This window comes from Pistacia vera, unplaced genomic scaffold, assembly GCF_008641045.1.
Source record: "Pistacia vera cultivar Batoury unplaced genomic scaffold, PisVer_v2 Contig1193, whole genome shotgun sequence".
Taxonomy (NCBI): domain Eukaryota; kingdom Viridiplantae; phylum Streptophyta; class Magnoliopsida; order Sapindales; family Anacardiaceae; genus Pistacia; species Pistacia vera.
In genome coordinates this window covers 1,673-18,578 of record NW_022195241.1, presented here as the reverse complement: position 1 = coordinate 18,578, position 16,906 = coordinate 1,673, and the positions used below count along the sequence as shown (strand labels likewise).

The 16,906-nt window shown below is 35.8% G+C and overlaps 2 protein-coding genes and 1 pseudogene across 3 annotated transcripts; all 3 read left to right on the top strand.

Annotated features, from left to right (window-relative positions):
- Window positions 1-1,322: 1,322 nt before the first annotated feature.
- Window positions 1,323-2,818, top strand: LOC116111872 (protein yippee-like). Its single transcript, XM_031398039.1, has 5 exons — window positions 1,323-1,418; window positions 1,730-1,773; window positions 2,189-2,297; window positions 2,404-2,459; window positions 2,532-2,818. The coding sequence occupies exons 1-5, from the start codon at window positions 1,323-1,325 to the stop codon at window positions 2,614-2,616; spliced, it is 390 nt and encodes a 129-aa protein (XP_031253899.1). The 3' UTR covers window positions 2,617-2,818.
- A 4,659-nt stretch (window positions 2,819-7,477) lies between these two features.
- On the top strand, window positions 7,478-8,862 carry LOC116111899 (annotated as a pseudogene).
- A 5,081-nt stretch (window positions 8,863-13,943) lies between these two features.
- LOC116111776 (putative protein TPRXL) lies at window positions 13,944-16,144 on the top strand. Of its 2 annotated transcripts, XM_031397935.1 has the most exons (4): window positions 13,946-14,239; window positions 14,441-14,844; window positions 14,878-15,496; window positions 15,742-16,144. In XM_031397935.1, the coding sequence occupies exons 1-4, from the start codon at window positions 14,168-14,170 to the stop codon at window positions 16,006-16,008; spliced, it is 1,362 nt and encodes a 453-aa protein (XP_031253795.1). In that variant the 5' UTR covers window positions 13,946-14,167; the 3' UTR covers window positions 16,009-16,144. The 2 variants fall into 2 exon arrangements, with proteins under 2 accessions (XP_031253787.1, XP_031253795.1); XM_031397927.1 differs by having other exon boundaries at window positions 13,944-14,239; window positions 14,441-15,496.
- The last annotated feature ends 762 nt before the right edge of the window (window positions 16,145-16,906 follow it).

The following is a 16,906-nucleotide window of genomic DNA, read 5'->3' as shown; positions in this document are numbered from 1 at the left end:
CCCTAAGTCAGACTGAGTTGGTGTTTCTAGCTCAGTTTGACCACAATTTTCAAGAATGATGAACTCTCTCTTAATTCTAGGCCGTGGCATAACTTTTCTCGCCGCGACGGCCATTCCTTCTTTCACGTTCTGCTTCGCGTCTTTAGCGCACGCCGAGGCAGCCAGCTTCTGGAATTTTTTCAGAGCTTAATTTTCTCCCGTAGCCGCGGTCAGCTTTCCTTCTACCGCGGCTACCCTTTGCTGCCACAATTTCGACACCTCATCCATTCCAACACTACAATTCTTTATTTCTTCTACCATATCCATGGTTTTGATTCATCAAAATAGGTTCTAACTCTTAACACTTTCTTTCAAGCGAAAAACTCAGATAAACGAAAATGGTTTAATTAAGGATCCTGGAAAGTTACTGCTTTTGATATAAGGAAACAAGCAGTCAAAGTAAGGCCTTTTGTAGGTGATGATTAGTGTCTTATCAGAACCGTCAATTTTGTTTGGGACCAAAATCTGGTGGCCCTGGATATAATAGTTAAGAGAAAATGGCAGAAAATTTTTATTTTTATGGATTAATTGAACACATGTTCTTTCTCTCTCTTTTTTTTTTTTTTTTATTTTAATATGATGGGATGTTTTTGTTAATTTACGCTCATTTTAATTAAATTAATCTCTTGTAACCCATTTTAATTAATCTTTTTATATCTTAGATTTATTAATTAAAAAAAAGTTTCAATAATCATCTCTATTAGTAATCGATGAAAAACTCGAATCTAAAATTTTAAATAATATATTTAAACTACTCAGTTATTCAAAGGTAATTAAACGAAACATGTTAACTAGAGTGATGGGCTTTAAGAAGCTTTGTAAAAGAAAGGATGATTATTATCGTGTCTTCATGAAATTTTTTTAACATTCTAGAAATATCGAATTTAAAATAATTTAATAATTCTAGAAAAATAAGGTGCCCAGTGTTGTTACTGGTGAGGCCTAGAAAAAAGAGTCATAGTTCAGAATCTCAGAAGCAACTTTTCAATGCAGAGATGTAAAAAAAGAGCCAAACTATTGGCTCAACATGTCACAATCCTGTTACTTTTTTTTTTTTTGTTTTTTTTGGTAATTTCTCTGTAATCTCTGTAACTTCTGGTAAGATCAGTCGAATCGAATCAAATGCCATGTTCTATCTAATCTTTTTTCACTTTCACTTCACAATAAACAATCGTTACACATATCCACACTGTACCAACATTATACTCGATCTGTTTTTGATCCATTTTTTCAATATAATTTCTGGGTTTCGTTAGTTACGGGTGCCTGATTGATTTGTAAACATGGGGAGGCTGTTTTTTATTACTCTTGAAGGAAGAATTTATAGCTGTAAGCACTGCCATGTCCATCTCGGTGTCGCTGAGGACATCATTTCTAAGGTTTTTGATAACACCATGTTATTATAATCTTTTTGCTTCTTACAATGTTGAGTTCTGTAATTATTTCAGTTTCTTATCATTAACTATATTATACATATGTTGCTTTTGGGTTGTGTTTGATTGGAATTACTGTATTGGCTTTTATATGGACATTGCTTTTATCCTTATTTTCAAATCTTGATAGATAACTCCATTCTGATCATACTTAAGTTTCGTTGCAAATATTTTGTTTTTGTTTTGTATTGTGGTCAATTTAAATTCAGATTGTTTGGTTTGAGTGTGTTCTAACCCTGTGTTTTTGTGTGTTCCAGTCTTTCCACTGCAGGCATGGAAAGGCTTATCTCTTTGATCAGGTGTAAGTGGTCCTTGATTGCCGTATTCATTACATTTTAAGCTGCTTGATTTCAGGAAATTTTTTCTTGTATGATATTAACAGTTATTGCTTATGCATTTTTGTTCTTTAGGCATCAACTGTTTCAAGTCTAGTGTGTATTATAATAGTGCTGGTGTTTCATGAGTTTGAACTATTTGGAAGCTCTATGCTTCTGTGAAAGCACAGGGTTATTTGTTTGAGATGCTACTTTAATAAGCATTTTGTGGTTCTTATTAGAGCACTGCTGCAGATTAAGCCAAACTGTTCTAAGTTCATTAATGATTTCCCGGATATTGTTTCTTTTCTTCAGAAAAAAAATAAGCCAACAACATTATTCTGATTATGCAGCCACATTAAAATGCTCCAAGTAACATTGCGCTTTCCCTCTGTATAACAGTGTGAACATCACAGTTGGTGAGAAGGAAGACCGAATGATGATGACTGGACTGCACACTGTTGTTGACATATTCTGTGTTGGCTGTGGCTCAATTGTAGGGTGGAAATATGTAAGATCTTGATCGATTCATGAGCTGAAGATTTCGGTTTTTTACTGAAACATTGTAGCATGACATAGATAGTTTTTCATTCTGAAGTTTTGTTTACCAATTTCAGGAAACTGCACAAGAGAAAATCCAGAAATACAAGGAAGGAAAATTTATTCTTGAAAGGTACTTAGTCACTGTCTCCTTTGGTTGAAATTAAGCTTTTCCATGTTTTTGAAGCTGAATTATTTGGAGCAGGTTTAAGGTGTTGGGTCCTGATGGAAGCAATTACTCGGGGAGTCCAGAAGCCCAAGTTGGTGGAAGTGATGCAGATGATGTTTAATTAGCCGCTGTTTGTTTAAGTGTATATTCTCTATATTCTATAATATTTTCCAAGCTTGCATCTTGCATCTGGGATTTTTAATTGGTAGCTTCGCCATTTTACAAGTTGTGCAAATGGCTTTAGAACAGATGGTAGGTTTCCAATTTCAGTTGATTTGGTAATGAAATCCTTGTAGAAGTTAGTTGCTAATCCGAAATTTTGTTCGTATACATCATTACTCATTCTAAGAAAATAGTCCATTCATCCTGCTGAAAGGGCTAACTTACATGCTTCATATTGATTATTTGTTTTTCCTTTATCGTTTCTTCTTCCTGAGAATTACTTCTCTTAGTGTGACCGTATATGCAACTTCATTGTTCTTCTGGGCGGCCCCTGGAGAAAATTTTTGGCTGCGTTTGTTCCCCTGTTTTCAAAATATTTTATTCCTATTCTGAAAAAAATGCACGTTTGTTTCAATATTCTTAAAATCATATCCTATAATATTCAACTATTTAAACCCCCATAGGTTTGTTAATTTAACTAAACACTCTGAACAAATTTTTTTTATAAATTGACAAAAACACCTTCATTCACCCACATTTGTCAGATGTCGACAACCACCGTCGGAAGATGGCTGGAATCTGGCGTAATGGCTCACTACTGACTGGATCTAACCAGTCGTACTCTGATCTGGCGTCGATCTAGCCTTTTCTGGTCATATCCATCCCCTAACAAAAAAAGTTTTATAAATTGACAAAAACACTTTCACCCACCCACATTTGTCATATTGCGACAACCACTGTTGGAAGGTGGTCAGAATCTGGCGTAATGGTATACTATCGGCTGGATCTGACTGGCAGTGCGACGATTTGGCCTTTTCCAGCCAAACCTTTGGCCACATTTGGTCGACAATGATGGCTAATATATGACCGTTTTATTTTTCATAATCACTTAACGTCAATGTACATGATAACTTTTATTTTATTGATGTGGTACAACATATGTTTTGAAACGAAAATGGTTAAGTAAGGATCCTGGAAGTTACTTCTTTTGATATAAGGAAAAAAGCAGTCAAAGTAAGGCCTTTTGTAGGTGATTATTATGTCTTATCAGAACCGTCAATTTTGTTTGGGACAAAATCTGGTGGCCCTGGATATAATAGTTAAGAGCAAATGGCAGAAAATTTTGTTTTTATGGATTAATTGAATTTTTTTTTTTTTTTTTTTTTTAATATGATGGGGTGTTTTTGTTGTTTACGCCACTTCATTAATTAATCTCTTCATAATCTTGGAAATATCAATTATGAAAAGGGTTTAAACGACCTTTTTTATAGTAATGGATAAAGAACCCGAATAAACTTTATTCAAAACTTTAAATAAAACATCAAATGTTTCTGTAAACTACCAGTTATTCACAGATAATTAATCGAACATGTTAACTAGAGTGATGGGCTTTAAGGAGCTCGTAAAAGAAAGGATGATTATTATCGTGTGTCTTCAAGAAATTTTTTTTAACATCTAGAAATCCGAATTAAAATAATTAATAATTCTAGAAAATAAGGTGCCCACTGCCCAGTGTCGTTACTGATGAGGCCTAGAAAAAAGAGTCATCTCGAGTTCAGAATCTCAGAAGCAACTTTTCAATGCAGAGATGTAAAAAAGAGCCAAACTATTGGCTCAACATGTCACAATCTGTACTTTTTTTTTTTTTGTTTTTTTGGTAAGTCTTTGGCCAAACTGAACTACCAAGTATCAAGGTGAATCTCAACCAAACAAATCACAGAGATGAGCCCTAATTTGTACCTTACTGTAAAGAAAGAAAGATCATGAAAGAATAATTCCCAACTAACCAGTAGACCCTTTTGGTTTAGGAGAAGATGGGTTAATTGCTTCAGTACTGAACGGCTTCCTCAGCTCCAAGATTAATTCACTTAGCTTCAAAGAAAGCTGCATCTGTTCCTCCCACAAGTAGATCCATTTGTCCTCCAACTCCTTCAACTTTGAGCTTTCAATCACATTAGGAATGGATTCTTTGACAAACTCTATAAGCTTCAATGCCTCCCTCAAGAATGGATACGCCGATAAATCAAGAAATGGCTGTTCATCTTCTGCTCCAGGGACAGTCTCTTCTATCTTTTTCTTTTTTCGTTGGGCACCATCATCATCTTCAAAGAACTTCAAGCGCCTTTTTGTAGGATGAGAAGGACAAGACATTGAACCAGAGCTCATTTCGGGTGTCAGTTGAAGTGTTGCTAATGGTTTTATTGAGTCGAGATTTCTTGGAGATGGCTTGTCTGCTTCATGATCCGGAGGAGTATTAATCTGATCTTCTTCTTGTTCTTGTGAGGAGGTGACAAGACCAAACGCCTTGTAGATTTCAGTATTTGCTTTTTCCAGAATCTCAGCTTCTTCTTTTTCTTGTGCATTTTCTTTCTTTTTCTCAGAGGAAATGCCAAGATCAAACGCCTTGAAGATTTTATTCTTCGCTTGTTCCATAATCTCAGCTATTAGGGCACCAGTCTCTTCTCTTAGTTGCACAGAGAGGAAAGAAGGGCTGGAACGTGGCGGGTTGTTGTTAATGGAGGAGTTTCTTTCACGGGAGGAAGCAACCGCGTCTGTCTGTGGAGTTGACGGTGGTTCTTGTTCTGTTGAATCTTGTTCTTGCATTGTTGGAGTTGTTACACCACTGTTTACAGACATTTTCTCTCTAGAGAAAAACTCAGAAATGAAAATGGTTTAACGAAAGGATACCGGAATGTTATTTCTTTATCTGAGGAACAAGGTAGTCTGGTAAGGCCTTTTAACATCTGTGGGAAATTGTACCTACAGTAGGTGATGAATAATATGTTATCAGAACCGTCCATTTTATGTGGGACCAACAACTCGTGGTCCGCTGGATCAGATGGTCATAAGCATGCCAGTTGTAAGATTCTACGGTTAAGGGAAAATCAGAGATAAAGTCTGTTTTTGATATAGATAAAATTTCGTCCCTGAGGTTTAGTCTAAGTAACATTTTAGTCCTGTGTAATTTTAAATGGTGGACGCTAAGGTTTGGTCTAAGTAACAATTTCGTCCCTGAGGTAGTGAGGTTTTGCTATTTATATGGACCAAAACGTGACTGACACTGACAAGGACCAAAATGTTGCTAAAAACTTATAAACCTAAATTTATTAACCCAAACATTAGGGATGTGATTGTTATTTTCCCCTTCTTTTTTATTTCTTTTGGATAAATCGAACTAGTTCATCAGCCATGGAAGTTTTGATTTAATAACTTGAGATGTTAAAAAGATATAAATCCTGTGAGGTATGATCAAAATCGAATAACAAAAATTTATCCGACTTAGGGAACTATTAGTGAATCATTAAAATTTAGACGGTTATGAGTTCGAAAATATACCAAGTAACATTCCTTTAACACCAAAACTCGATGAGATAAGGATTTTTATTATTTTTGAAATCTCAAGGGTATATCTGTGAATTTATCATACCTGGGGATTACATTGTTCTTACTTATTAACCCTAACTCAGAGTGAGTTGGTGTTTCCTAGCTCAGGTTTGGCCACAATTTTCAAGAATGATGAACTCTCTCTTAATTCCTAGGCCGTGGCATAACTTTTCTTCGCCGCGACGGCCATTCCTTCTTTCACGTTCTGCGCTTCTCTTTAGCGCACGCCGAGGCAGCCAGCTTCTGGAATTTTTTCAGAGCTTAATTTTCTCCCGTAGCCGCGGTCAGCTTTTCCTTCTACCGCGGCTAGCCCTTTGCTGCCACAATTTCGACCTCATCCATTCCAACACTACAATTCTTTATTTCTTCTACCATATCCATGTTTAGATTCATCAAAATAGGTTCTAACTCTTAACACTTTCTTTCAATTTTGACGAACAAACCTCAGAATATACACGAAGAATTGGTTGATGATTGAAGGATCCGAAGTTCACTTCTTTGGATAGATGGACTAATCAAAAGCAGTGTCCAGTTACCCTGGCCTTTGTACTCCTGACGAGGATAATTAATGGTATTATCGAACCGTCATAAACTTTTGGACAGTGGTTGACACAATCTCCTGGCTGGACCACAAACCCATCCCGCGATTATATAATAGTTAAGAGCAAATGTGCAGAAAAGTTTTGTTTTTATGATTAATTGAATTTTTTTTTTTTTTTTTTTTTTTAATTGATGGGGTGTTTTTGTTGGTTTACGCCCACTTCAATATATTAATCTCTTCATATATCTTGGAATATCAATAGAAAAGGGTTTAAAACGACCTTTTTTATAGTAATGGATATAAGACACCCGAATTCAAAATTAATTCAAAACTTTAAATAATACATCTAAATGTTTCTTTAAACTACACAGTTATTCACAGATAATTAATCGAACATGTTACCTAGAGTGATGGGCTTTAAGGAAGCTTCGTAAAGAAAGGATGATTATTGATCGTGTCTTCAGAATTTTTTTTAACATTCTAGAAATACCGAATTTAAAATAATTAAGAATTCTAGAAAAATAAGGTGCCCACTGCCCAGTGTCGTTACTGATGAGGCCTAGAAAAAAGAGTCATCTCGAGTCAGAATCTCAGAAGCAACTTTTCAATGCAGAGATGTAAAAAAGAGCCAAACTATTGGCTCAACATGTCCAATCTGTTACTTTTTTTTTTTTTGTTTTTTTTTTGGTAATTTCTCTGTAATCTCTGTAACTTTTGGTAAATCAGTCGAATCGAATCAATGCCATGTTCTATCTATTCATTTTTTTCACTTTCACTTACAAAAACAATCGTTACACATATCCACACTGTACCAACATTATACTCGATCTGTTTTGATCCTTTTTTCAATATAATTTCTGGGTTCGTTAGTACGGGTGCCTGATTGATTGTAAACATGGGAGGGCTGTTTTTTATTACTCTTGAAGGAAGAATTTAGTGTAAGCACTGCCATGTCCATCTCGGTGTCGCTGAGGACATAATTTCTAAGGTTTTTGATAACACCATATTATTATTGATCTTTTTGCTTCTTACAATGTTATTTCTGTAATTGTTTCAGTTTCTTATTATAACTATATTATACATATGTTGCTTTTGGTTGAGTTTGATGGATTACTGTATTGGCTTTTATATGGACAGTGCTTTTATCCTTATTTTCAATCTGATAGATAACTCACATTCTGATCATACTTAAGTTTCGTTGCAAATATTTTGTTTTTGTTTTGTATTGTGGTCAATTTAAATTCAGATTGTTGGTTTGAGTGTGTTCTAACCCTGTGTTTTTGCGTGTGTCCGTCTTTCCACTGCAGGCATGGAAAGGCTTATCTGTTTGAATCAGGTGTAAGTGGTCCTTGATTTGCCGTATTCATTACATTTGTAGCTGCTTGATTTCAGGAAATTTTTTCTTGTATGATATTAACAGTTATTTGCTTATGCATTTTTGTTTTTAGCATCAAACTGTTTCAAGTCCGGTGTGTATTATAAAAGTGCTGGTTTTTCATGAGTTTGAACTATTGGAAGCTCTATGCTTCTGTGAAAGCACAGGGTTATTTGTTGAGATGCTACTTTAATAAGCACTTTGTGGTTCTATTAGAGCACTGCTGCAGATTAAGCCCAAACTGTTCTAGAGTTCATTAATGATTTCCCGGATATTGTTTCTTTTCTTAGAAAAAAATAAGCCAACACTTATTCTGATATGCAGCCACATTAAATGCTCCAAGTAAATTGCGCTTTCCCTTGTATAACAGTGTGAAATCACAGTTGGTGAGAAGGAAGAGCGAATGATGATGACTGGACTGCACACTGTTGTTGACATATTCTGTGTTGCTGTGGCTCAATTGTAGTGTGGAAATATGTAAGATCTTGATCGATTCATGAGCTGAGATTTCGGTTTTTTTACCTGAAACATTGTAGATGACATAGATAGTTTTTCATTCTGAAGTTGTTGTTACCAATTTCAGGAAACTGACAAGAGAAAAATCCAGAAATACAAGGAAGGAAAATTTATTCTTGAAAGTATTAGTCACTGTCTCCTTTGGTTCAAATTAAGCTTTTCCATGTTTTTGAAGCTGTATTATTTGGAGCAGGTTTAAGGTGTTGGTCCTGATGGAAGCAATTACTCGGGAGTCAGAAGCCCAAGTTGGTGGAAGTGATGCAGATGATGTTTAATTAGCCGCTGTTTGTTTAAGTGTATATTCTCTATATTCTATAATATTTTCCAAGCTTGCATCTTGCATCTGGGATTTTTAATTGGTAGCTTCGCCATTTTACAAGTTGTGCAAATGGCTTTAGAACAGATGGTAGGTTTCCAATTTCAGTTGATTTTGGTAATGAAATCCTTGTAGAAGTTAGTTGCTAATCCGAAATTTTGTTCGTATACATCATTACTCATTCTAAGAAATAGTCCGTTCATCCTGCTGAAAGGGAAAGGGCTAACTTAGAACTTACTGTTATATTGATTATTTGTTTTCCTTTATCGTTTCTTCTCCTGAGATTACTTCTCTTAGTGTGACCGTATATGCAACTTCATTGTTCTTCTGGGCGGCCCCCCGCAGAAAATTTATGGTTGCGTTTGTTCTTCTGTTTTCAAAATATTTTATTCCTATTCTGAAAAAAATGCACGTTGTGTTTCAATATTCTTAAAATCATATCCGATATATTCAACTATTTAAACCCCCATAGGTTTTGTTATTTAACTAAACACTCTGAACAAATTTTTTTTATAAATTGACAAAAACACCTTCATTCACCCACATTTGTCAGATGTCGACAACCACCGTCGGAAGATGGCTGGAATCTGGCGTAATGGCTCCACTGACTGATGCTAACCAGTCGTACTCGATCTGCTGTCGATCTAGCCTTTCTGGTCATATCATCCCCTAACAAAAAGTTTTATAAATTGACAAAACACTTTCACCCCACCCACATTGTATATTGCGACAACCGTTTGGAAGGTGGTCAGAAACTGGCGTAATGGTATTAACTATCGGCTGGATCTGACTGGCAGTGCGACGATTTGGCCTTTTCCAGCCAAACCTTTGGCCACATTTGGTCGACAATGATGGCTAATATATGACCGTTTTATTTTTCTAATCACTTAACGTCAATGTACATGATAACTTTTTATTTTATTGATGTGGTACAACATATGTTTTGAAAATCCATTAAATACGTATAAGTTTCCTAAAATTGTAGTTGTGGCTTCCGAAACTTAGATAAACTATGTCCTGAATGCTCCAATGTAGATCATGTGACCTTCTCCTGGTGGTCGGATGACAAACCCTTTAGCCACTGGTTAGATATATCTAGGGATCTTGTATTTGAATCGCAGTAATGGCATTTATACATATTTGGCAATTACTTTAATCCATTGGACTTATAGGATGTTTCGTAACCTTAAGAATTAGACAGACTGGACTAACAATCGTGTTCGGATACCTAAATTATTAAAAAAAAAAATTAGAACCTATGGTTTACGGTCATTTCTTTTGGGCTCCCTTACGGAATTCGGTGGCCCGTTTTATGGGCCATGAGTGAAGGCGATCGTTACAAGAAAGTGAAGGTTTTTCGTGTTGATTTGACAAATTAATTTCATGGTAATTTGTGAAATACTTGCGGAAATGAACCTGACCCCATGAGAAAAAAAATTTCAATGCATCTTTGATGTGCTTTTTGTATAAGATATCCTTGACAGAACACTCATCAATCATGGAAAATTCTAGACCCAGTAATGTGACAACCCACATGCCCATCCCTTCCCATGTGCCTGCTAATTCACATGTCATCACACTCGCATTCTGTATAATGATTTAAACATAGACATTTACACTTGTCTCTATCCAAAGACACTATAATTTATAATAGTAAAGCTTAATTTAACTCTATAAATGCTTTTTAGTCCATGTTACAAATGTGACATATATGGATAACCTTATACTTGAATTAGAATGAGGGAATGACTTACACATACCAAAGTTTGCTGTATATGATAAGTGGTACCTAAAGGTTTTGGAAATGCAAACACCCACTTTCTGTCATTTTTGTTAGAAAATTTCTATTTTTAAAGACAAAAATGGTGACAAGACTGAAATACCTACCGATTTTATTCTCAACGCGCGCCAGCAAGGGCCAGTGTCACCTGTTTATCACCAAACTTTACAAAAAAATACTAAATTCGATCAAAAATCGATCGATGTGCAAGAAGGTGTGCAAACCAACTTGAAGTGAGAATGGATACGAAAAAAAAATTTAAAAATTAAAATTTTGTAACTGTAAATAAAATTATTATACTGTCTTTAACAAATACAAATATCTAACAGCATATGATATAGATATTTGTTTATCATTTTTAAATCTTTCAGGTATCATTCATGCCAAACTTTGATAGGTTGGAAGTCGTTTCAGCCAATAAAATTTCAAACATTTGAATGCGAGTTAAGCGTGGGGCATAGGCACAGATGTACAATTGAATTCTCTGAAGTGAGTCCAGTTCACAATTTGCTTCTGTTAAGTGTCTAATAACCTGAAAAGTGATAGCGACTGTTGGCATCTTGGTCTCATGTGGGTATAATTAATGCAAACGGCTACATCAATTCATGTCCACAATCGCTCTTTAATTGCGGCTTATAATTGGTATCCTATTTTTATTTTATTTATACATCAATCCCCCTGGACCAAGCCTGTCAGAGCTCAGAGCGCCGATTGATCAAAAATCTTCCTTCTCAAATCATAGGGGCCCGTCCAATTGCCATGCTCTGAATAGCATACAGACATTAATTTGTTGAATTTACCTTTAATGTGTTCCCTACAAAAGTAGGATTGACGCAAAAGCCTTATCATATAGGTGGTTAAAACTAAGAAAGATACAATCACGTTACGTGATAATATGAGCGGCATACTCATGCCAGCATATTAAGTATACGTCAGATTGACGAATGGGTGGAAGTGATCCATATGCCTAATCTTTATACAGTCGAGAAAATCATTGGGTAGGTAAGCAATGAAAAGCGAGATGGATTTGCACAACATCTATCTCATTTTCAGATTTAGTAATCATTACCTTGTTCATCCTAATATAATAGAGGAATTTTTTCATTTGTGGGATTAGCTAAATTTCATTCTAGGAAAGCTTCTCTCTCTCTCTCTCTCTCTCTTTCTCTCTTCGTATTCTCAAAAACTATAACTCATTCGTTAAACGTGACCTGACTTCACTCATTAATACAATATAAGTGACGTAGGATTCGCCTTGTGAGCATCTGAACCACTTTAAACATTATTTTTCTTTCTTTGTTTAATCAAATACTTTCATAATCAGTGACTTTTAAATCTCTTCATATTTCTCATGTGCGAATGGTTAATGCAAAATCAAGTATTAAGGACTTAAATTATATTATATAGGCATATAGTAGAAGAAAATCTAGTGAAATAAAGTTTTTATAGGTGGGTTTTAAAATGAGTTAATTATAAAGAGATTTCAAAAGGAAGGTAAACTAGGGTAGGGTTCTATCAAAAATTGACTGATGAACTGAAGCAAAATTGGGGCGCTCAAATGAAGGAGTCGTTACTCAGCTCAGTCGGGCACCAAATTTAAACCACGATTCTCGAGGCCCACTTGATTGTGGTGTAGTGCCCTTAATTACTCATTCAATAGGGACCGTCGGATTAAGAGTCCTACATCTCGAGAAATCAACAGCCCAGTTTAAATCTCAGCATCTCAAAAGTCCAAGTTTGAATTCTTGTTCTTTTCTCACCCTGCCCTTTCATATGGTGCATGTGACGGGTAAGAAGGTTTTCTCTAATTTTCAACGTCTGATTATTACACAATAAAATTACCATTATATCTTAATCATTAGATTGCCATTAATTAAATTATCAAAACTCAATAATGTTTTCATACCAATTTTGAAACTAAATTATAAATTTAAATTAAAAAATCATTTTAATTTATGAGAAATTATATTTTAAATTAGAAATCAAATTCAGTACTTCATATTAATTTTCCAAAACTAGCATAAACAAAATGGCAATTTCGTGAATAAGCACTTTTTTCAAGTCATTTTCAAGAGCTTTGCACAGCCAAGTTTCAAATTCCGCCATGTCGATCATTTCCCGCGTCATCTTCTTTTAAAAAATAAATTTCTGAATACTTTCAAGGCTCAGAGGCTGCATTGTCAAACTTCGACGAACCATCTCCTCAACTCCCTGCTCCCCAATCCATCTCCTTCAACACAAACAGTGCCACTTGTCTTCTTACCCTCCCTCCATTTTCATTCTTACTTTTTAAACATCAGCTGATATCACTTCTTTTGAACTACGTTTCTGAAGATCATTTGTTGTAGCTCTAGATCTACGCCTTTCTATTTGTGTTTGTATTTGAAAGTAAATAGGGATAGGAGTTTAGAAGAAGATTTATCTGGAAGAAGAGAAAAAGAAACAATCGAGATGGTGATGAAAGAAAGAGACGAGGAGCTGGCTTTGTTTTGAAATGAGAGAAGCGAGAAGGAGAAAAGTAATCTCTTCTTTTCACAACTCTGACAACATCAATAGTAACAGCACTCCTCTAGGTACGGTGTCGTTGTTTTGCTTCCTTGCTAGATTTTGGCTTTTGAAGATATCTAGTTTAGTATGATCAAGGTGTTTGTTTATGTTACTGGATTCATTTGTTGATGTTGTATGACCAGCTCTTAATAATGAGAGGATCTCCTATATCGAGATTATGTCGTCTGTTCCGACTCGGAAGACCGCTGCTGATAATTTTTTGAATTCGGGAATGATAAACTGATTATGATGTGGTAACGTTTCTATAATAATCTGTTCCTTCAAGTTAGAAACCCATTATAGATTAGCTGATTGCTTTGTTATGTAAAGGTACTATAGTTAGTTAATTAACTCAGGAAGGTTATTGTTTGTGTTTCCTTATTAGAACTAAAGCATTCACCTTCATTTCTCATGATGACATACTTTGTGTTAATAGTTATAGACTTGATTAATAACATTGCAATTTTAGGTGGAAAAGTGAAGAGTGAACGGTGTTAGAAAAAAAAAAAAAAAAAAAAAGATGAAGACTTTCTTTGAAGAAACAACTTCGGGGTTCATGACACGTATCAATTACTTTTTTTTTTTTCTCCCCTTACCTGTCCAGTGTGATTTGCTTGATTTCAAAGTATATGTTGCTAAATATTGGACAAACAAAATAAAGACCTTATTTTCATATATTAGAAATGAACATGGATCTAATGGTGGAAGCCTGCGAGTTTCTTCACCAATGATTAGGCTGTAATTCTAAATTTTGCATAGAATAACTTTATTTTTTTGACGATTCTTCAATGAATTTGTCACAATCTAATTTCTCGGTTCATGTTATGACAATAGTGAATGAAGTTGGTTTTGTACAGATTTGATTCTTTGATGAAAATTTAACGCAGATACATGGGTTTGACATTTTTGTGATTGTAAAGGGCTCTGTTAATATTGTATTTCCATGATAGTTTCTGGAAAATATTGCCCTCTAGCTTAATACTAATGCTAAATTTACTCTGCATTCAGGCTTCTTACACCACCTGGTACCCCACTGTTTCCTTCTTTGGAGATGGAATCACAGAAAACCAAAATGAGTCAAATTGGGATGTCTAATGCTCGTCCAACTGCTTTGAAATCAAGGGTAAGAACCTTTACTTTATGTACTGTTTGCTTTCAAGCCTTGTCAATCAGTGTTATCTGATCATGTTTGCATATTTATTACGGTTTTTACACTTGTCAAGTTCTAGTGATATATGGCATTGTCTTTTTGTTGTACATGACTTGAAAATTGTAGTTTACAATTTGTCATAGCTTGTAAATTCATATTGCCTTGGTGTTGCAGCTACCTAATGTTCAGGAAGAACCTGCTTCAAGGAGTAACGTAGCATCTAAGAATCTGACCGTGCCATCTGGACTAGACTCTTCAGGTACTGGCAACAGAAGGCCATCATCATCTGGTGGTCGAACTTCTACTACTAGAGCTGCAACACCAACTGGGCGGCCAACTTTGACCACAATAGCTAAGCCTTCAAGATCCTCAACTCCTACTTCAAGGGCCACCTTGCCTTCCTCTAAACCGGCTGCTCCTGCAGTGAGATCCTCAACTCCTGCTAGATCCTCAACTCCTACTGTGAGATCCTCAACTCCTGCTAGATCCACTGCACGCTCTTCAACACCAACTGCTAGGCCCACTGTAGCGGCTCCTAAACCAGCACCAAGATCAGCAACTCCAACTTCTAGATCAACATCAAGATCAGCAACTCCAACTTCTAGATCAACATCAAGATCAGCAACACCAACTCGTCGACCATCAGCCCCTTCAAGTGCACCTAGTGTATCTGCTCCTCCTGTTCGATCTTCTTCAGTGTCAAAGTCAGGTTCCACAACTTCAAAAAATCCTGTTCCATCACGTGGCACTTCTCCAACAGTAAAATCTAGGCCTTGGAAACCCTCTGAGATGCCTGGTTTCTCACTTGATGCTCCACCGAATTTGAAGACATCATTGCCTGAACGGCCAGCTTCAGCTTCTCGGGGCAGGCCAGTGGCAAAGAATAATCAACCGTCTTCTATGGAGGCTAATTCTAATGGAAGACGCAGACAACAATCTTGCTCTCCTTCTAGAGTAAGGACTCCAAATGGTAGTGTCTATGGTAGTGGGAGTTCCATTCCTTTTGTGCGTAAAGCAAATGCTAGTAGTGGTGATGATGTGAATCCAGGACTAATGGGAACCAAAATGGTAGAAAGAGTGGTAAACATGAGGAAACTGGCACCACCAAAGCAAGGAAACAATGGCTTCAGCCATAGTAATTCTGCTGGGAAATCATCCTCATCCCTTGACAGCTCTGGCTTTGGAAGATCACTCTCAAAGAAATCCCTTGATATGGCTTTGCGTCACATGGTATGCTTTCTTTATAGCATTGACGCTTAAACAATGCTAGCTTGGGTTGATTAATAGGATCAATGGAATTATAATAGACAATTTGCTTCTAACTAACCATCATCTGAATCTTGATGAAAAAATATATTTCTTAGACCTATGCAGATAATATTCATTGCAACAGGTTCTTTCTCGTGCCATTTTTTGCTATTTGTCTCCATTGATTTTGCATATATGCTACTAAATAAATGCTTCTCAATATGCAGGATATAAGAAGAAGCACTCAAGGTAATCTGCGGCCTCTAATGACAAACATTCCAGCTTCTTCTATGTATAGTGTGAGATCTGGATCCACAAAAAGTACAACAATTAGTGTCTCAGATTCACCTCTTGCCACAAGGAGCAACGCGAGCTCCGAACCCAGTGTCAACAACAATTCCTTCTGTTTAGATGATATTGAAATGGAATGCAGCAATGATTTTGGAAGTGAAAGAGGAAACCCATCTCCTACGAGCCAGCGTGGTTGTAGGTAACGCATTTTCCGCTTTGTTATTTATAGGTGGAATGCTCAACCAACCTAATATGCTTAAGAAACAACCCGTTTCTGAAGTGGTAGATGTTGTACGGTGACTCGCCTTTTCTGTAAAATTTTGTTTAGAGAGTCTGTGGTTACATCATGCATGTTCTATTTCCAATATCGTTGCTACATTTTACAGCAGCAATCAGTTTAGATTCGGATGAAATGGATCATCATAACAACTGTTTCCGAGTAATGAAAACTATTTACTTGAAATGAGGACTGTTGCATAAGAACTGTGATCATTGGAAATTGATAAGCTCCTGCCTTTACTTTTATGTATTGAATTAGATGTTTTATCAAAACAACAGTGACAATTTTTTTTTTTTTTTTTTTTATCGGGGTGTTTGAATCAGTTTGCATACAATTTAGCTAATCTTTCGTAACTTTAAAGTTTGACTATTAGATAAACTCTTCGGTGAATATCTCTATAACTTATTAAACTATTTTTTACTCTTTTATTATTAAGTTAAACCGATAGTGGTTAACAACCGTGTTAATTCTTCCAGAATTTCCAATTGGTCTTTTCTTATTTTCCATTAACAAGTTATATAAACGTGGCCACAGCTTGACCTTTGCCGTCTGAGGAGCAGTTGTCAATGAATTATTTTAATTGGTTTTGTTTTGGTGGATGTCAATGTGAATCGTGTAAGATTTATCAACCAATAATAATAATAATAAAAAAATGCGATAGCAATCATGAGAAGAAATTCTTAGCCCGCACTATCATTTTATATATATATTCTTTTAAATCCTTTTCGTTGTAGGATTTGAGGTGCTACCTGAGCAGTTTGCTGAGTTGATGACTTTTTCCACTCAAATAATAGTTGAGTGACGCTTTTCCTACTACGCAG